Source organism: Anser cygnoides, chromosome 1, assembly GCF_040182565.1.
Source record: "Anser cygnoides isolate HZ-2024a breed goose chromosome 1, Taihu_goose_T2T_genome, whole genome shotgun sequence".
Taxonomy (NCBI): domain Eukaryota; kingdom Metazoa; phylum Chordata; class Aves; order Anseriformes; family Anatidae; genus Anser; species Anser cygnoides.
In genome coordinates, this window is record NC_089873.1 from 75965880 (window position 1) to 75986606 (window position 20727).

The 20727-nt window shown below is 42.8% G+C and overlaps 2 protein-coding genes across 2 annotated transcripts; one reads left to right on the plus strand and one right to left on the minus strand.

Moving 5' to 3' along the window:
- Positions 1-1054: 1054 nt before the first annotated feature.
- Positions 1055-13541, minus strand: TSPO (translocator protein). The gene is made up of 4 exons (XM_013184722.3): positions 13408-13541; positions 5894-6094; positions 2677-2815; positions 1055-1799 (listed from the first exon to the last, which is right to left on the minus strand). The coding sequence occupies exons 2-4, from the start codon at positions 6079-6081 to the stop codon at positions 1626-1628; spliced, it is 501 nt and encodes a 166-aa protein (XP_013040176.1). The 5' UTR covers positions 6082-6094; positions 13408-13541; the 3' UTR covers positions 1055-1625.
- MCAT (malonyl-CoA-acyl carrier protein transacylase) lies at positions 13415-16247 on the plus strand. The gene is made up of 4 exons (XM_048050148.2): positions 13415-14051; positions 14150-14237; positions 15042-15259; positions 15550-16247. The coding sequence occupies exons 1-4, from the start codon at positions 13611-13613 to the stop codon at positions 15970-15972; spliced, it is 1170 nt and encodes a 389-aa protein (XP_047906105.1). The 5' UTR covers positions 13415-13610; the 3' UTR covers positions 15973-16247.
- Positions 16248-20727: the final 4480 nt, after the last annotated feature.

Sequence of the window (20727 nt, forward strand, 5' to 3'; positions counted from 1 at the left end):
CAGGGTGCTCTTCTTCAGAAAGCTACTTCTTTTTACTGACTGGAACAGACTAGAGAAATAAACCATCTGTCTTGCAAAGATAGTCACTTCATAGGTGGGGCAGAAAGAAGAGCTGCATCAGTCAGACACAGTTGGTGCTGACAGCCATATCAAAGTCTGCAGTTCACCAGTTAGAACTTCTTTGAACTCCTGACTTAGGTGGAGTGTTTAATCACATTTGTTTCTTTATCATAGATGGTGTGACTACTTTCAATGCATATGATAGTTTGGCTGTGGCATAGAATATAGAAACAGGTGCTTGAGACTGGATCTAAGGGGACATGCAGTGCTGCTCAGCAGATGTATTTGTGACTTGTAGGAAAGCAAAAGGCACTTTCTGCCTTCAAAGTACTTGAGAACAAGTAACAAAGTGACTGTGGATCTACAGTGGAGGGGAAGGTTTCCCTCATCACAAAGGGGAAAGTAACAGCATGCTTATCAAACCAAAAGAATGACCTACGAAAACTATTGAGATTTGTGCAGTTGGGCCACAAGCTGTGGGCAAAAATAATCTGTTCTGCTTTAGATAAAACATTCTTTGCCTTGTAGGAAGCAACTGGTTGAACTAAGCATTCCAGATCTTACTGTGTCAGCTACCATAACACTGAAGAGGAGAAACCCTTGTTTGCATTTCCAAGAAGCTAAAATGAGAGGTTGCAAGTAGTAGTACCTTCAGTGCTTGTGTGTGTAGCGCCTTACAGAGCAGCAAACCCACTTGTGACCTGGCTGCCCGTTTCACCTTGAAGGTCTAATGGTGAACTGGCTGGACACTTGAGGAGTCCACATGGAGTACGTTGGTGCTTTTAGGCCGGTGCTGCTGGTGATGCCAGAGGTGTGTGCAGAGAGCTGCTGAATATTTGAGTGCTCTTGGTTTCAAATTCAGGTGCTTTGAATTTGCTGTTTTGTTTGCCCATTACAATGTTTGGAAGAAAGGAAGGGGCCATCTTTGGGGCTACAGCATCCTGTTGCCTTCGGTATTTTTTTGTTCAGAAACAATAAAAACAGAGGAACAAAGTAAGTTTACATGTAGTTTAATACATTTAGCTGACACCTAGACTGTACAATGCTCCAAAGTGTCAAGGCACAAATTGTGAAAAAGATTTGGTCTCAAATACTTGCCGAGTACAATGATTACAGGACTGTAATATCTGGCAGCTGTAGTGAGACACTTCACAACACTAAAGCACTCTATAGTGGTACACATGAAAGACTTAGGCCACAATTATGGCTGCAACTGTTTGGAACAGCTTTCTGGAAGCTGTATTTATATGCAGCTGGATTTCTTCATCTGAATGTAGTGAGGTTGCAATTTGTGCTTATTTCTGGTAACAGTTAAAATGCTGCTGTCTTATAAAATGTAATACGATATTGAAAACTAGTACCTTTCAGTCAGCACTATCATATAATTTACTATAAAACTCCTGTGTGACTTTACCCAGCTAAGACACATTTGTTTCAAACAAGGACTGCTGTTATCAAACTGTAATTAGCAAATAGTAATGGTGTAAGTAGTTTAGCTAAAAAAAAAAAGTCATAATTTTCTTTAGAAAATTCTTAAGGAAAAAATATTTTTGGCTAAAAGCTGTTTATTCAGATTTCTTGTCACAATTGTCTTTCCAGATACGGAAATTGAGTGCAGAAGCCATGGTTAGCCAAGCTAAATAAGGAACCATCAAATAAGCCGCTGTTTTGTTGATGTTATACCAGGAAGCAGTTGTAGCTGTTGCCGTACCAGTTGTGAGCAGGAGAGTCACGAGCCCCTGAAACACCAGGAAGGTGGTTAATGTTGTTTTACTTTTGCATTTTCTTGACTAGATAGTCGAGATATATGGCTCTTCCCAGCTAGCTCTGACACTTGGTGTATGCCTCTGTGGTTTATTTCTTCTCAGAAACTAGCTAGCAAAAAAGATTTCTTCTGAATTATGTGGTGAACTGACTCGTAACAGTCAGAAGAAAGGGCACAGCAGCTGGGAGCAGATAAAAATCCTTCTCACCTATATATACCCTATTTTTTTTATTTATTTTTCTTTTTTGGTAGCAGGAAGTGCAACATTGAGTAGAAGCCCGGTGTGACTTTGAGCAAGTAAGCTCACCCAGTGCTTTTCTGTTATAAATGCTTCCCAAAAGAGATGTCATAAGATCAAATTAATGATGGGTTGCAAAGTGTTCTGCTATTATAACGTTGCTTGTTTATTTAGGAAACCAGGCAAATAATAAAAACTACAAATTATTTTTGAGGCAAGCTGTTCCTCTTCAGACAGCAGAAAATTAGTCTGATCTAAAACGGATGCTGATTACATGAGTAATGATAAACTTCTTATCACTGCTGTTTGCCAAAGAGATAGCTAGGAATTTTACTAAGGCATAAATGTTTACATTTTCAAGTCACAGAATGCTCTTGTCAAAGGGTGGCAGAAAGAGCTATGTGAAATCTAAACATTTACGGGTGCTGTAGATACATAAATTCTCACAGGTGGCTGTTAGCATGCATAAAGAAAAACTTCTGCAAGCTGTATTCTATACTGATTACACAAATCAGGTTCAGTTTCAGGGAGACAAAATTATAACAACTTGAGTTTTAGCACATTGCAAGTGACTGCAGAATTGTATACTGAAGAGGCTTACTTCTCCACTTACCCATCCCATTTTGTGAGCTCTAAAAAATATCGGAGTCCACGCCCAGTTTAATGCCAGCTGCCCTGCATACAGGCCCAGAGGAACCACTGACTTTTCATTGAAGCCTCCCAATTCCTTCCATACCAGGTAAGAGCTGTATCTGAAAAAAGCAAATGTAAGGGGTAATTCAATACACCAGTTAGAAAGCAACCACATATTCTTAATCAAATCAAATTACTTCAGTGTCAGAAATTAAATTAATTTGGAAAAGTAGATACCCAGGCACTACTTGACAGAATAAATGACTGCACAGGTTTGATCATCTGTTGCAGACAGCAAGATGGAGGGAGGAAAAATTCCCCTGTTCTGCCAGAGTTCTCATTTCTAGGTATGGAGGAGCAGATGACCTACTGCATTTCAGTCTTAAAAGAGAATGCTGTGTTGAAATGGAAGCAAGTCTAAGACTCGAAGATAAAAGGTAAGTCTCTGAATAGGAGGAAAAAAAATCAATACTGGGAGATGTTGTTTTAAAAATATTGTAGTTTAAAAGAAAGCTTTTTTTAAATAGATGAATATAGGAGAAGTAGGAATTGAGGTGGGAATGGACAAAATGAGGAATACAAGCATGGGTGGTGGATGGTGTTTGAGCAAAGAATGAACCCTACAGTCATGTTTCAGAAGGGATGGTGAGGGGCAGAGAGGTACAAAGATGGGAAGAACAAAGATTTTAGGACTTCTGTTGAAAGAACTGCAAGGAGCATCTAGCACCCTCCCTCTCTGTGGGACCCCACCTATTGAAAGGTCTTCCAAAAATGTTCTCAAGATTTTGAACAAGCCATCTTAATGCTACTGAAAAGCAGTTCACTGGAAAGATCCCACAGTGTAAGCTGCTAAAGACAAGAATTCTTGAGATTTGTGAGACTGGCCAATGTGAAATTTAGTTTTGCATGGAAGGCGACAGATTAGAAAAAGGAGTACGCATCATCCAAGACTCTTTTTTTTGCTCATTTGACTTTTTCATTAGACATTTCAATACACATGACTGCAGAACCATTCCAAGAGACAAGAGTCCCATGGACAAAATGCCAACACCTCAAATTATACTCTTGTTTCAGAATTAAAAACTGAATACAGAGTCTATCTTGGTAGGAGTCTGGTAGGCATGTGAACTGGACTGTGCACTTCACTGGACAGCAGGGGGATCATATGTATTTCTACTGGTAGTGGAGCAAAGATGGATACCAACTCTTAAGCATTATTTCCTTAAGGAGCAGACAAACACTTGTAGGAGTGTTCATATGTAGGTCATATAATAAGGATATTTTGGGTCTGACCAAGTTGGTGACCCCAGCTTGCTTCTTGACCACTTCTTTCATAAAAACTAAACAATGCAACTCTGGTATCCTGGCAGTTTGACTACAGAGAATATTTAAAAATATATATTCTTTTTGGGAGAGAAGGATGAGAAACTTAACGGTTTCTCTTTGTAAAAGGCATCAGGACCCAAGTCAGTTTCTAAGTGACTTAACAGAGCTACAGTGTAGACTTAAGAGTTGTTGATACATCTAACTTTCACTAAAGGCAAAGGTCATTGTGCACAAATTTATTTGGGAACTAAACATCAAAGAAAAGCATGGAAGCTTATTAAATCTTGCTTTTAGTTAGAATCTCTTGAATATATTAAAAGCAAGAAATAACTAAAGGAACTAGGAGTCTTGATTGTTCCAAGGAATATGTGTGCAGGACAGATTACAGAAAAAAATGCCTGACAATAAATATGCCTTTTCACTGAGTTAGATGTATAGTACACAACCGAGACCATCAATCTCAGAATATACTGCTTCTGGTATTTTCAAAGTAAGCTGATAAACTGTCACAATCAGGATTTTTAAAAGATTTAATTTGGTGTGCAGATTTAGTGATGAGAAATCAGGAAACAGGCTTATGAACTGTGCAGTCAACTTGAAGAAGGCACTTCATGGGAAAGTGAGTTTTTTCTTGTTTCTATTTTATCCCCAGGACAGTAATGTTCTGATTCAAATATTAACTCTCTGAATATACAAGAGAAAAGAGCAATTAAAAAAACAAAACAAACCTCTGTAAGACTGCCAATTTAACATTCAGGTACATTTTCAGACACTGGATCATTGCTGTGTTTTGCAACAGGTGTTTTAGTTATCCTGCAGGTTGTCTTAAATGCCACATAATATTGGAAAAGATTTGGTTTCTTTGAAACTTCGTATAGTTAAGCCAGTGCTATGTACAAGATAGAAATCACTTAAAATTCATTGACATGATGGATGAGAGAGGTAAACTATAAAAGGCATATTGTAACCTAAAAATTAATACTGTGGGTTTAACAATAATGCATATTTGATAGCTAGGAAGAAAAAAATGCTGAGTCTTGGATCATAGCTAGTTCTTGATGAACAAGTGCAGAAGGAACACAAAGCATCACTTACTGTTTGCTGGCTGCACCAGCCTCTGCCGAAGCTCTTGAGCAGACTTAACATAAAACCATGCTTTGTTGGGTGGACAGCTTCTGGAGCAGTCTGTGAGAAGTGACAAAGCTGCCCAAACAATCTCCTGAGACAATCTACTTCTATAAATATTTTTGCTACATCTTATTAAAAGTAACAGCTGCCAAAATATAGTAGTATTAAACATTTACAGTACCTGTGGGAATGGTATTTGGCCTCATACTTTCCTGTTCATTTGACAGTAACTGCTGTGCTGTCAAGTATTTTAAACTAGTTAAATAAAGAGGCAGCAGAGGGTTTCAGACATCTATAGTTTAACAGCCTGCCAGTTTTATTTGAAAAGACATGTATGTTAGTTTTGATTTTTTTCTTTTAATTGAGCTCTGTTAGAACAGTTCTATCTTTTTTCCATGTTCCTGAAGCTACTGAAGGACATGCTTAGAAGAAATCCTAGAGCTTCCTCACTCTATTGCTGCCAGCTTGGCAGGTCTTCCCCTCAGAATGAATAAGGAAAGCAAATTAATGACAGCTTTTCAAACTCCTGCTTTTGAAGTGGATACTTCTGTGTACAAAATATCCTATCAAACCCACACACAACTCCCCAAACATGTTCTTACCTGTTACACAGGCAGCTTGACACAGTTTCTTACAAACATACAGCTAGAGCAATACAATAATAGTTTTCTGGTCTAGCATTATATAAAAAAAAAATAACTTGAAGATCAGCTAAGTGTGTTGATACAACGTGAAAAACATACCCCATAGATGTATAGAGAGTTCCCCAAATAGGAGCAAACACCCAGTTAGGTGGATGCCAGGATGGCTTCTGCAGAGATTCATACCACACCGGGATTTCCTTTTTGGTTATTGTGCTTCCTAAAAATCCTCCTGCATGGGGCAAGAGTGTGAAGCCCACTGCGGGGGCCCAGGCTGGTACCAGTTCCATTGAGACAGTGAATCTGAAACAAACCCAAACAAGTTGATTAGCAGAGCAACCTTAAAATGAAACTGTGAAACTATTCAATTTTTATTAAGTAGATTTTAAAAAATATACACATGTAGGATCTGATCCACAGCCTTGCCTTGTCACTCAGAAAGAGTGCAGCTGAAATAAATGGATCTTTTATCAGCTTCACTGGACAATACTCACCTGCATATGGGAATCTATCATTCACATTCTGGTGTTTTTTGGTGTTTTTTCTGTTGGTTGGTTGGTTAAGTTTTCTTGAGCCTTTGCTTCCCCCTTAACTTTGTGCAGTAAGACTGCTGAATATAAGACTGCTGAATTTTACCTACATACTCATTCATGGGTGAGAATAATTATGCCAGAAGAATAATGCAGTTTGATATCATATTAAGTACGCTTGGAAAAAAATGCCCAAAGAAACTTTTATTTTTGTATTTACCACAAAGTTCATTCACTTACTGGAATGGTGCAGTCAAAAGTAATGAAGTGGATAAAGTGTGTGCTTGCCTGTGCTCAAGCAAAATAATTTTATACACTGTTACATTTTTAGCCTCTAAGGGTGCTGAGGATGCTCAGGGGCTAGTAAGATGGGTGTGGTAAGTAGCAGACACTTGAGAAGCTGCTCAGAAAACATGCACTAGGGAGGACAAGGAGAAAACAAGCACTTAAATGATGTTTTGCTGAACAAGGATGGAGATCTTAGTGGCTAAATGGGGCTTCTTCAAAACACAGGCAATCAGTTGCAGCCATCTCAGCTGCTAAAGACCATAAAGTATACTGGATTAAATTTGCCTACAGAAGTAACATGAAGCAAGGCCTTGTTCCGGCAGGCTGAGCTGCTTTAGTTGGAGTACAGGCAGCAACAGAAAGAGTAAGGAAGTAGGCAGGGAAAAGCTTCATCACAAGTTGTCTGGCAAGAAGTCAATTGCTACAAAAGATCTGTGTTTAGCTAGTTGAAATGCAAATAGATGAGAGGATTATAAAAGGGGCAGAACCAAAGCACATCATTTTTCAAATGTACAGTGGTCAAATACACCCAATTACTGTTAATCTGTTAGGCAGCAGGGACAGACAGCAGGAAGGGATCCTAAGATGGCAAGAGGCTAGGGAAGCAACAGGGAAAGGGCAGCTCTGGAAACCCTGGGACAGAAAGTGTTAGAGCCACCAGCATTTCAGAGGCACGTCAAAGGAAAGTGTCCTGTTGACTCAGCAGTTGTCCTGGCCTACATTTAAAAGTTTTTATTGCTACAGTTGTGTCTAATGGGATGGGGAGACAAGGTGGGAAAGCGGAAATCCCACTTGTAACAGGTGTGCTTAAACTATTACAATGTTGCACACATGATGTTACATTGTCACAGGGCTGCTGATACCCTGGATTTTTATTTGGGGAACAGGTAGGAACTCAGACAGCAAGATTGCTCCCTTTTTTGTTGCTTTACTCAGGGGTCTCCCCATCTGGTTACACAGATTTAATGAGGAGACTTCAGTAGCTGGGACCACAGACCAGGCCAAGAAGGATCGAGAAAATTTCTGGTGATAGGAGCAAACAATTTTTGAAGGCAGAACAGCGTAGAGGGACTGGTAAAGCATGCAGAATTAGCAAATTTATAAGGAGTAAACAAGAAAGGGCACATAGGTTACTGTGCTCTGAGGATGGCCTCAGGGGAGAGTGTAGGAGGGCAGTGAGTGGGAGCGCGTGAAAAAAGACAGCAGCCAAAACAGTAAGGCTGTCAAAAACAGAACAAAAGCATGAAGTGGTGAAAGACAAACTGTAGAGAAAAATACAGAACTAAGACCAGGGAGAATGGAAGAGGGAGAATGATGTGCTAGCCTGCTGGAACTGCATCAGTTAGGTCTTGGGTGGAGGATGGACAGCAAGGAAGGGAGGAAAAGCTCTGCATAGCTCATTGCTGCAGTCATTGCTGCTGTACTTTCTGCCTCGTGTATTCTTCCTGCTGTTTTACTGGGAGTGCCTTAAGTGGAGCAAAGGAATTAATGCATTCTCTCACACCTAGATCTGTATGGTTATTTTCCTGCAGGAGCTGCAGAGCATGCTATTTGTTGCCAAGACTGACAGCATCAAAGGCTCTGCCTTTGGGATAAAAGGGAATTGCTTTGTGCAGGAGCAACAAGGTGTAATGGGAACAAGAGCTCCAAACACAGCGGTTCCCTCTGGTTGCCTTCTGACTTAACCTTTGTGAATTACTGTCTGAAGTAGAAAGCTGCTCAGAGCTCACCAATTCTTATTCTGTTGCTTTTATGTGAAGAGAACACCAGGCCTTACTTCTGTACACACATGGTACAGTGCTGGTCATTGGTGCAGCTCCAGCATGGCTATCAAATGCTAGCACTTTTTTTTTTTAAAGTGATAAGCAAGGACCCCAACGGTTTTATGCTTTATTTAGACATAAAAATATCAGGGTAGTTTCCTGCAGGTATTAGGCAACTGGACTTTGTCAGGTGTTGTTCTTTCTGTCAGCTTCTCCCCAAGGAAAGAAGTCTGAAAGCGTTCTGCTAGCCAAAAGTGCTAAATGCTATCAAATTGGAAAAATAATTCTCTGCTGCAGTCAGTAAATAAATGACGCAGCTGCAAGTCTGTCCCTGTACATGTCGGAGGAAGAATGCTAAAATAAGTGACATGAGGAAGAAAGTCAGGTAGGCAAACAAGTGGTAAAGGCACAAAGCAGAGAAAGGGAAAAATCAAGCTGTGCATGAACAGGAAAAGGGAACAGACAAAAGTGAAGAAATTAAACATACTGACTTGAATTCAGTGTTGGTGTCCTATTATTTTGACTACTGTTACTACTGCTTTGTATGGTATGTTTTCTAGTAGCATTTCTCAAGACTTCCTAAGCATTGCAAAATGCTCTCTCCTGTATAGTACCTAGCAGAAAGAAGAACAAAGCCATGCAGCACAGTTGCAGGGTCACTCCAGTAGACCACAGCTGTCCAACAGCAGTGGGAGTTCCTGTCTTTAATTCCCCAGAAGTTAAATACTAGTATCAATTTCCAATAAAAAGCAATAGGGGAGCCACACTTGTTCAACTTGTTCACTTTGTTAGAAGCTGTGTCCATCTTTCTCTGGCTACTTGCAGCAGGTCTTTAGTGAGAGGAAGTAAAAGGAAGGGATACAGTGGAGACTCAATGGATGAAGCTTAACAGACAAGCAAAGCAACTGAAATGGCAAAAGATCATTCAGCAATGAAAGATGAACATAAGGGAAGGTGCTGTGTATGAAATCCCAATGTTGGGTGACAAAGAGAGGAGGAAAGTGGAAAAGGTGAGGGGTCCTGAGTGACACAATCTGGTCTCAGAAAAGCTTGTGCAAATAAAGTTTCTGTTTTGACCTTTCACCACATGCAGTTTGGCAGCCCCAGCCTGGGTCCATGTTGCCACTCAGTCAGTGCTGTAGTGTTTGTGCAGGTAGCTATGCAGCATGAGATCTGTGCCACCTTTATGGAAAGCTCAGAAAATTTGTGAAAGTAATGTAGTCAAAGAGTTTGTAAAGGATTACCAGCCATGACTTTCTTTTAATGTACTGTTCTACTCAGCTTCATTGGAATTAAGCCTGATTCTCATAGATTTAGGACTGAAAACCTTCTCAGTTTTTACAGTCAACTATGATGAGGCAACTAAGTTTTGGTTTGTTTTTAGTTAATAATACTATATTATTGTTACAACTAGAATAGCTTATTTGGAATCACAGTGTAGCCATTCAATGCTTGCAGAAATGTATCAGGGGACCAAGGAAAGCTCACAGTTACTGTACATCAGCTGGGGTGGCAGGGAAGGGGATGACTATACAGAGCAGAAAGGATCTGATGGGATCCTTCAACCATTTGTTTTCTAGGCTTACAAATATGCAGGGACTACATTTGGAAATATCCAGACTTTAAGGTAAACAATTTTCCTTCACTGATATGTTTTGTTTGGGGCATGTCCTGACTTTTAAGCACATGTAAACACCTGAAGTTACTCAGTGATAACTTGCATGGCACAGACTTGTCAGCACAGCCCCTCTGGCTGCATCTGCATTACAACCTACAAACAATTACTATTTTCCCAGTGATATCCCAACCCCACTTCAGGGTGAGATCAGGTTGCACAATACTCTCACACCCTGATTTTCATACTGAAGAAACCTGGGTGTCTGTGATTGGTAACTGCAGTGTGACCAGCAGGTAATTTTAACTCTGCTGCTAAACCACCACAGCTGGAAATCTTCACTCCCCACACACTGAACTTGCTTACTTCTGTTTCTGCCCCTTATTTCTGCCCTCCAACATTTTCTTCATAATCCCACCCATTTTCGATTTAGCCCTAGTCTGACTGCAGCGGGACAGTTTGTTTTACAAATGTTAAAACATTTTTTTCTAGATATTCAAAACAGCTGACTTGCCAAAAGATAGTTCCAGCTAAGTAAAGTACCAGGTAAAAAGGAGGAGGGAAAAAAATATTGCAGCTTGCTGCCTAATGGGCTTCTATCTTTTTGCAGGTTATTTCTCTGTGTTGGTGTTAACATGCAGAAAGTAAAACTGAAGCTTTCTGTGTCCTCCTCTCTTTTATCTGGAAAAGGGGCTGCCCAGGGAGAAAGGACAGGGTGTGGAAGGGGGGACAGAAGATGCATCGTGGCAGAGGAGGCTGGTGAAAAAAGAACTAGAACACTTCTTAGCTTCCAAAGGCTCTGCTGGGCTAGGGAACAGGTCTCTGAAAGTCAGATGGGTCCCTTCCCCTCCTCAAGCCTGGGCGCTGCCAGAGAGAACAGGAGAAAGAGGGAAAGGCCAGCTACCTCCAAGGCATTTTTTATATCCCTGTTATGGCAAACTTCTGACTAATCCCCTTCTTGTGCAACTTAATGCTGGCTACCCAATCACACACGGCTTAAATCACAGCTATTGCATTTAAAAACACTAAGGAAAATTCTCAACAAGGCTAAATCCCCGATGCAGCTCTGGAGTTTCTGGTCCTGGGTGTTTTGAGATGGATTGACAAAGCTGCAAAAGTACGGGGGGAGGATGAAGGGAGACAGGGGATCCCCTAAGATATATACTCACCCTCCCATCCTCCATAGTGTCTCATTTTGAGGGCAGATATGTTCCTACCCAGGGCTGAGAGGCAGCATGCAAATCTTAAGTGGAGTAAAGCTTTTCCTTACATAGCTATCTGAAGAATTAAAGGTGCATGTTTAATTTATGATAAACCTTTGAGATCTGTTGTTGCTTTAATTCCTGGGAAACTGTGACACTAAAAGTAAAGTGTTGTCGCAGTCTGTGATGCAGAACATGGCTACCACAGAAAAAGCAGTCTTATCTTTGTTGATCTTGAGTAATAGCTAGAACAGTATCAGGTATGTTTTTCAGAAATAAGGGACTTCTACAGTCAATTGTATAAACAGAATATAAAACAATATATATTACAGAATATAAATACAATATAAATGCCTAACAAGTGTATGTTTATAATATGTATTTATAAATTAAAAAACTGATTGTATTTATTTAAGGATACAATGTGAGTAATATAGGTATCAGGTTTAGAAACAAAACAAATCTTACCACCCAGGTTACGCTTCTTTTGGGATGGCAGATTTATGATTTACTGAAGTGACCAGATCCACATACTGTGAACAGAAACTTATGCTAGAATACCATCTTCCCAGGTGACAATTTGCTGCATACTGCTCAATGTCTTCTAACTTTTCCTCTGTAAATTTGTATAATATTCTCTGCACGCATTGTATTTGAAAGACAAAAACTACTTTCCTTTCAAACAGCTAGCTACCTAACCTCCTGCTGCAGATTCTTCTTGTTAGTCTACCCACTTTGAAACTGTCATCCGTGTGTATATGCTGTAAAAAAATTTAGTTTCCCTTGGGTAGTTCTTGTTTAAGTGATGCCCAGGCCAGCTTGCCAGGAATTCCTTAAACACAGTAAAATGACGCAGAAGTGCCACATGAGGGATGCTTTAATAGCAGCAGATGTTCATGATCCACCAACACTGGTAAGCGTGCTTTGCAAGCAGTCTGCGCCCTTTCTGGCAAACCAAAAAGGAAGCAGTGCCGCGGAGGTGGGCTCAGGCTTGGGCTGCCGCAGTGTTTTACAGGACCCATACTTTGCCCCAGGCATTGCCTCTGAACCCCCAGATGTGAAGGTCACAACTGTGAACCTTCCCAGGGCATAGTGGGCCCACGTAGGATGAGCTGCAACCCTGGCCTCGTGCAAAAGGGGCACCTCTGGCTTCCGGAGCTCGTAGGGCAGCTGCCAGAAACAGTGCCTCAAAGCTCTGCAGTGCAGCTTGAACGCAATGAGAGCAACAGTTGGTTACCCTGAGAGCTTTCACTGAGGTGTAACCGCAGACTAGCCAGTCTAATAACTTGCCGCCCGGGTGCCTGCTCTTGGTTGAGCATGAAGTATCACCGCTGCTTATGTTACAGGCAGAGGCAGACTGGAGCAGGATGTAGTCGTGCATTCCTGCCTGTGCGGTTCAGCTAACTGTTGAGAAACTCAGGGTTTTTTTCCAGGTATTTTACCTGGAAGTTGACAAAAACAGAGGAAACTATCTAACAGAGAAATGTAGGATACAGATTAGAAAAGCAAGCAAAATCTGCCCACCGTAATCCTTTTGAATCGTCCTGAATAAAAAGTCAGCACAATGTCTTGCAGTTCTGATCCATTTCCCATCTGCCCTGCTAAACTAATACAATCTACTTTGTTAAACTGTTTAGTGATGTCAGACTCACTGCTTGCTACTCTTTCATAACCTTAAGCTATGCAAAGTCATTGCACAACTGCAACTTTTGCATGGCTACTTTCATTTTAAAAAAAAAATATTCTCGCTGTTCAGTGCTCAAGTCAGTACGGTGCATTTTGCTCCATTTTATAAGAATTGCTTGGAAATTGAAAAACCCAAGTCCTTTCTCGCAGCCCTGAAGATACGTATGTGTCTGGTTAAGAAGCAGAGAGGCACCGCAAGAGGACACCTGCCGTCCAACAGCACTCTGAAGTGATATTCACCGAGCGGACAACGGGAAAACTCACAAAGAAAAAAACAGAAGAAGAAAAAAAAAAAAAAAGAAGATGAAGAAAGAAAAAAAGAAGAAAGAAAAAGAACAACAGCCTCCTCCTCCTCAGCTCCTTTTTGGGGGACAAAAGGCAGTAGCAGCATTTTCCGTGTCAAACAGCGGGCTCCCAGCCCGCTCTCTCCTCGGGGTCTCGCCTTGATCCCCCCGACTCTGGCCCCACTGCCCCCGGCCTCGCCTCAGCGCCGAGGGCCCCGCGGTCGCCCCCCGGCGGACCCGGCCGTTACCTCCGCTCCGCTCCGCTCCCGCCGCTGCCTCCTGTACCGGCAGGCGGCCACCCCTGCGCCTCCCACCGGCGGGGCCCGCCCCGAGGAGGGACCGAGGGCGGCTCGGCTCGGCTCGGCTCGGGCCGGCGGAGGAGGAGGAGGAGGCCGGCCGGGGGCCGCCCGGTTCCCGTGGCAACGCGGGGAGAGGCGGCCGGGCGGCGTCCATGAGCAGCTGGGCCGCGGCGCCATGGCGGCTGGGTGGCTGCGGCGGCTTCCGCCGTGCCTCACGACGGGCGGGCAGCTCCCTGGCCGGCGGTGGGGAGCGGGCGGCGAGGCTGAGCGACCTGCTGAGGAGCTCGGAGCGGGACGGGGCGCCGGGAGAGGAGGCGGCGGCGGCGAGGCGGGAGCGGCGGCCCCCCCGGGAGGGCACGGTGCTGCTCTTTCCCGGGCAGGGCAGCCATTTCGTGGGGATGGGCCGCGGGCTGCTGCGGTACCCCGGCGTGCGGGATATGTACCGCCTGGCCGAGAAGGTGCTGGGCTACGACCTGCTCTCGCTCTGCCTGGAGGGGCCGCGGGCAGAGCTGGACCGCACCCGGCACTGCCAGCCCGCCGTTTTCGTCGCCTCCCTGGCTGCCGTGGAGAAGCTCAACCACCGGCAGCCTGACGTGAGGGCCGCGCCGGGGCCTGCCCTGGGCCTGGCGCCGCGAAATGGCGCCCCCGGCACTCCCCCCAGCGGCTGCCCGTGTCCCCTCTCCCCCCGCAGGTGCTGGAGAGCTGCGTGGCCGCCGCCGGGTACAGCGTCGGGGAGTTCGCTGCACTTGTGTTCGCCGGAGCCATGGACTTCGCGGAAGGTGCTGGGGAAACGCTATGAAGCCGCTTGTAGGACACCCCCCCTTCTGTCATCGCCCTCCACCCGGCTCTTTTTTGTTAAAGTTTACTTTCTGCTTACACCATTCTCTCTACAACTGAAAGGAGGTTGTGGGAAGCTGGGAGTCAGCTTCCTCTCGCAGATAACTAGTGATAGGACTAGAGGGAATGGCCTCAAGTTGCATCGGGAGGTTTAGTTTGGAAATTAGGAGACATTTCTTCTCAGAAAGAGTAGTCAGGCATTGGAGTGGGTTGCCCAGGGAGGTGGTTGCAAAAAGTTGAGCCAAGGGAGGTTTAGGTTGGATATTAGGAAGAATTTATTTACTGAAAGGGTTGTTAGGCATTGGAATGGGCTGCCGAGGGAAGTGGTTGAGTCACCAACCCTGGAGGTCTTTAAAAGACGTTTAGATGTAGCGTTTAGTGTTATGGTGTAGTGGAGGACTTGTTAGTGTTAGGTCAGAGTTTGGACTAGGTGATGTTGGAGTTCTCTTCCAACCTGGGTGATTCTGTGGTAGAGTCACTGACCCTGGAGGTGTTCAAGGAAAGGTTGGACCTGGTGCTTAGGGATGTGGTTTAGTGGGTGACATTGGTGGTAGGGGGATGGTTGGACCAGATGATCTTGGAGGGCTTTTCCAATCTTATGATTCTATGATTCACTTTAATTCACCTAGCGTTACGCTGAAAGCATCAGCGTTTAACGGGAACGAGCAGCCGCCGCTTGTGCATGATGTGACACCGCAGTGTCAGCCAAAGCCATGTTTACCTGGCTCTACCTTCTCTCTCCCTAGCGCTGTATGCAGTGAAGGTACGTGCTGAAGCTATGCAGAAGGCGTCGGAGGCTGTCCCCAGTGGGATGCTGTCAGTGATTGGCCGGCCGGAGGCAAATTACAAGTTTGCCTGCTTGGAAGCTCGAAGGCACTGTGAATCGCTGGGTATAGAAAACCCCGTATGTGAAATTTCAAACTATTTGTTTCCAGACAGCAGAGTCATTGCGGGACACTTGCAGGTATTGCTACAGATTAAGTTGAATTTAACATTTGGTTGAATTTAACATTTCAGTATTTAAAACTTCTCCTTTCCGCTTCTATGTGGAGGTTAACCTGTGTGGCAAGAGTTTGTCCAAACAAAAGTAGTTGCTTTGTGATGTTTGTTTGTTTTCTAGTGTGTGCTCAGTTGTTGGGTAGGGAAAGGAGTTGTTTTGTCATGCCAAGTCTAGTGAGATTGTTCTTGTGGGGTTTGTGGGGTGAGCAAGTAAAGTTTTATCATGTGAGACTCACTTCTGTCTCTCTTTTGTAGGCTTTGAAGTTTTTGCAGGAGAATGCCCGAAAATATTATTTTACACGTACGAAAATGCTTCCGGTCAGTGGTGCTTTTCACACACGACTTATGGAACCAGCAGTAGAGCCATTGGCTGAAGTCCTAAAATGCATTGAGATTCAAAAACCCCTGATCTGTGTCTATTCCAATGTTGATAGCAAAAAGTATATGCACTCAAAACACATTCAGAAGCTGCTAGTAAAGCAGATTGTTTCACCTGTGTTGTGGGAACAGACCATGCATTCTGTTTATGAAAGAAAGCAAGGAACAGAATTTCCTTACACGTACGAAGTGGGGCCTGGGAAGCAGCTAGGAGCAATTCTCAAAAAGTGTAACCTAAAGGCCTGGAGGCAATATAGCCATGTAGATGTTTCAAAAGATGAGGAAGTAATGGAGACATAAACAGATTTTTGAGAAAAATCCATGCAACTTGTTGTTTCTGCGTTATTTAAAAATAACTTCATGCTCCTAAAAGAGGAAGTCTTAAGCATTGGTTGCTTCTCACAATGAGAAGAGCAGCATGCTTGTCACTGCAGTGAACATTGGCCTTCCCTGTGTGCCTTGGATGTGGAACAAGAGAGCAGCTTGCAAAGTTGCTTTTCCACCTGTGTTGGGACTGCAAAACTGCCAATAAACATGCCAAATAGTGTTCTGTTTGGCCTTAATCCTGCAAGCAACTTCCCCTCTCTTTTTTTCCTTTTTTTTTTTTTTTTTAATTTGTGTGTGTGCGTGCATTCAAGTTGCAGTCGGTAGCTGTCACTGCCCATTCCAGGGGTCCTTGGCCTGGGTTCCGGGCAGAGCTGGGTTGTTTGCCGGGTTGCCAAGGGTTTGTATTTGGGATGCTATGGGGTGCATGTTAGTTGGCCTGCAGGTCCACATGTAGAAGGAAGTAATTTTCCTTCCAGTTGTTCAATGCCACATCGGTTGTGCTAAAATACCTCATATAGAATGAATGTTTCCCCAAATTAATAAACTTAACAGAATTCCCAGCCTCCCAAGAGGTGCAGGAGTTCTGGAACCCTGACCAACCCTGCGATTGCATAGGCTTGAGCTTTGAATGGCTTTTCTTGACAAAGCAGAAACCAGGGGTGCTGGAAATGTCCTGCTGAGATCCTTGGGAGGGCAACTTTGTTGAAGGCGAGCCCTGCAGCAGCACTCAGTCAGGGGAATTTGGATGCTGGTGTCACTTCTCTCTGTACCCCCGACTGCGTTCTGCCAGCTCTGGCATCTCCCAGAAGCAGGAGATGCAGTGGAGAGCAGAGTGTCCTGGAAGGAGCTTCCTGGCTGGTGAAGCACAGAAAGTTGCTGTTACACAGAAAGTTTATTCGTGCTCTGTTTGCACTTTGTCTCTAAGGGGTGCTTCATGGTTTAAGAATAAAATCAGAGAACAGTGTTTGTTAGGGGATCGGGTACAGACAAGCAAGTAGAGGCTAGATTGTGCATGCATGGCTGAGCAGAAGCCTCAGCTGAACTTTACCCTTTTCTTCATGCTTTTGGTATTTTAATAGCTTTTAGCAGATATACAGAAAAAGTAAAGTATACATTACTTAAATCATATATGACTACTACAGGCTACCAGTTAAATGTTGGGCTGACTGTTAAAAAAAAAAAAAAGATTTTGATGAAGTCTCTTACGTTAACAGGAATGTGCTAATTAGTAAGTGAAGCATAACAAATTTATCACCAGGTGGTTAGAGTATTCCAACTAAATGACATTAACATTCTTAGACATTGAATTATGAGCTGTGTTGGAAGTTTCTGACTACATCTTGTAAAACCAAAAGTAATGTTAGCGACTTTGAAACCAGCTTGTATAGTAGTTAGAACTGAGAATGGCATGCTGGTGACACTAATTTTGTTTTTATTATAGTGCTTTATGGTTTTCCGATTTTTAATTATTTAACATTTTGGGGGTAATTTTGAAGACTTGTCTTCTATTTATACTGTTCTTACCGTACATATTTGTGTGAGTGTGTGTATATGTGTGTGTATACATATATATATATAATTAATATATTACTATATTATTTCACTTTACTGTATGCTTTGCATGGAATAAAATCTCTTTGGGAAAAAACATAATAGAAATCTCAGTTTGCAAATGCAGCACAGACTGTTAGATAACCTTTGCACCTTCAACAGATGCAGAATACTGAAGTGACAACAGGACCCTAAGAGCATGCCACTCTTGTTGGCCCTGTTTAATTTGGGTGAGAAGCAGCCATCACTACCACTTGCAGTTCTTTGCTTTACCCCTGTGCACCTGGCATCTGCACAAACAGCAGCATCATACCCTTGTGTTGATGTTAGTTTATATAAGCTGAGAAGTATGGCAGACAGCTTTATGCCTTGATGTCAAGAGCATTCAGGGCTCGCTTTAATGTAGCGCCTGGTGACACAACATCGTGCTGTGCATGGCTATAAAGGAACGGGAGGGTGTCTCACATGTGGTAAAACTTGTCTGCGGCTAGGTGGAGAATGGCATGCAGGGCAATTAAGGATCCAAGGTCTTATTACTGTTACCTGCATTTCTTTTATGTGTGTGCTCATCTATGCCTTCTGCTTTAGGAAACTGAAAGTTTTATGATGTGAAAAGTCAGTGCAGTTCCTGCACCTAGGAACAAGAAGAAACAGGATGTGGAAAAAAAAATCAAGTGCTGTAAACTCTGTCACATGAGGAAGTGTGCATTAATATATATACACATATATATATATAATTCAGGTCTCCTGAGTCACAGTGCAGAGCCGTGGCATTGAGCAAAGAGTCCTAGTTACATGTGAGCAGGAACCTGGCCATTACTGCTCACTGCAGTGTCCCAGCTGGTGTTGATGCCTGCTGCAGGTTCTGTTTGTGTTGTGTTTCATGTGTGGTGTTGATGTAGTTACAGTTCATGCTCCCCGGTACTGTGTTTTATTCCATACATGCCAGATGCTGAACTTTCCCTAGGATTCAAAGTGTTATTTATTGCAGTCCTTGAGAGTGAAAAACTACAGCCCTCTCCCCTACAGCTTTCATGTGGAATAGGCAGTGTGGCAGTCTCCTATATATAGCTGCTCTCCTGGGCGTAAAGATTATTTATCTAGACATACATGAAATTATTTTGTATTGTTAAAATGATTCAGCCAGGAAGAATCAAATTATTTGCAATGGATACGTTTGTTACACTCACATAGTTGGTTTATTAGACTTTTTTGATGGGAGTTTTTACACCTTACTAAATGACTTAAAAATATATTCTATCATGTCACTAGTATGGAGTTAAACAGAACAACCAACTCACTGGTGATGTTTTGGTCTCTTTTTTTGGTTATATGGGCAATTCCGTTTGCCAGCTTCTGGCCTGGGTAACACCATGGTTCCAAATGTACCACACATGCTTTTCTAGCAAAGTACCTTACGTGCCTGCTCCTGAATGGCAGGTTGAGTCCAGAGCATTGTGAAAGAAAGGTGACGTATTTTTGGAGAGACTCCAGTTTACGTGCTGCTGCTTGCATGTTGAAGGGTATACTGCAGCCATCATCCTCTAGTTACTTTTTTTTTCCTCTGCATTTCTAGTAAGTTGAAGATATTTCAAAATCTTTTAACATAAAATGTTTGGACAAAATATTCTACTTCAACCTTCTTTTCTCTCTCTCTCTCCCCTTCTCTTCTTTTTTTTTTTCTCCAGAAGAGTGGTTTGAGGTGGAAGGCTAGGCGCTTAATTGGATTTGGTACCATCCACAAAGGAGAGGAAACACATCCCTCAACCCTCTGAATTGGGCATTTACCTACAGGAAGAAGAGTGCTGTAAATTCATTGTCTCAAATTAAAAGCTGGGTCTCGAATTTGAAACTCCAGCCTCTCAGGCGAGTGCTTAAATTACTGCACCATTAAATACTGTATTTTCCTGTTTCAAAAGTGCCCTAGCAGTGGTATTCACTTGATGAGAAAGGAAGCAGGTATCCCCTCTTATGAGGGGAATACCCAAACCACAGAGATGCACTTTCATTTTCTGTCTGTGGTCCTGTGCAGTGAAAAGCAGCTTAAGCAGCAGCACTCAGGGAGGATGCACACACACAGGTAGGCAGGATCATTCGGCATGGCTGGGGCATGCTCTTGAGAGGCAAGAAGGCAGCGTGTCCTGGCTGCTGCCCAGAGAGGGTGGAGGTGACACCTATCCCACCGCCATTTTACAAGCTTCCTCTACTCAGTTATTTCCCCGTAACCACATGACTTCCAAAAAGCTGAGTCATCAAAAAAAAAAAGTTTCTCAAATTCTGTTTTTTCTGGGCAACTCAGAATTTTACTTCATAAAGAGGCAGAAGAATGTAAAAATCTGTAGTCAATTTTTGATAAGTTCTGCAGAAGTAATGGATTGGATTGGGTGGCCCTTGAGTGCCAGTCCAACCAACATGATTGCTAGCTCATCTGAACAACTCTTTTTTCCAATAAACTAGTTCCATATGCTTATTTTACTAAGTAAAGGTAAAGCGAGGCCTGCCCTTTAGTATTAGATAATCTGTACAAGATGAAATTATTAATGTGTAATAGCACAGTCCTAGGAAACAAAGTAGATAACACTGCAAAACATTTAAAGCAACAATTTAATTTTAGAAAAGTATCATGGTTTTAATCTTTGCTATTGCTTTTACAGTGTTAACATTTAAAGGATGACCAGCATGCCTTCTGTCTTCCCCACTGACAGAATATTTTCAAGAAACTCCTTTATATGAAATAGACATTTTGTATTGCATTAAAACAAACAAAAAAGGACAGAAACAGACTTTCTGATCACCTGGCCTCACACTTCAAAACTAGCAAGTCAGGCAGTTATCCAGCAACAACCTCATTATTTTAAACATTTTCTTTTAAAAAAGAGTATGAAACAGCAGTGACCCAGCACTAGCCTAGGTTTTAAATATAAAAGAGATTTTTATCAGTGTAAATTTGAAAAACAAACCAGCTGCCACCACCTGGGTGTTAATTATATTGGTCAGAGTCCAGCAATGACCTCCTATTGTAATTCTCTGTGTTAATTCTGCAGTCCATAACTTATGGCCCACCAAAATGCAACAACAAGCAAGGCTGCGGGCACCAGCTTCTGGCAGAGGCACCTGAAAGGAAGCCGACAAATCTGCGGGAAGAAAGGGGAGGCCATTAGAAATGACAAGAAGCGA

Bases quoted from the DNA above. Each gene is read 5' to 3' on its own strand.
- TSPO (XM_013184722.3), bottom strand. From the start codon at position 6,081: ATGGAACTGGTACCAGCCTGGGCCCCCGCAGTGGGCTTCACACTCTTG. The intron at 2,816-5,893 runs GTATGTTTTTCA...TGCTTTTTTCAG, and splicing joins ACTCTCTATACATCTATGGG to ATACAGCTCTTACCTGGTAT. The intron at 1,800-2,676 runs GTAAGTGGAGAA...CTGGTGTTTCAG, and splicing joins GAGCTCACAAAATGGGATGG to GGGCTCGTGACTCTCCTGCT.
- MCAT (XM_048050148.2), top strand. From the start codon at position 13,611: ATGAGCAGCTGGGCCGCGGCGCCATGGCGGCTGGGTGGCTGCGGCGGC. The intron at 14,052-14,149 runs GTGAGGGCCGCG...CTCCCCCCGCAG, and splicing joins TCAACCACCGGCAGCCTGAC to GTGCTGGAGAGCTGCGTGGC. The intron at 14,238-15,041 runs GTGCTGGGGAAA...CTCTCTCCCTAG, and splicing joins AGCCATGGACTTCGCGGAAG to CGCTGTATGCAGTGAAGGTA.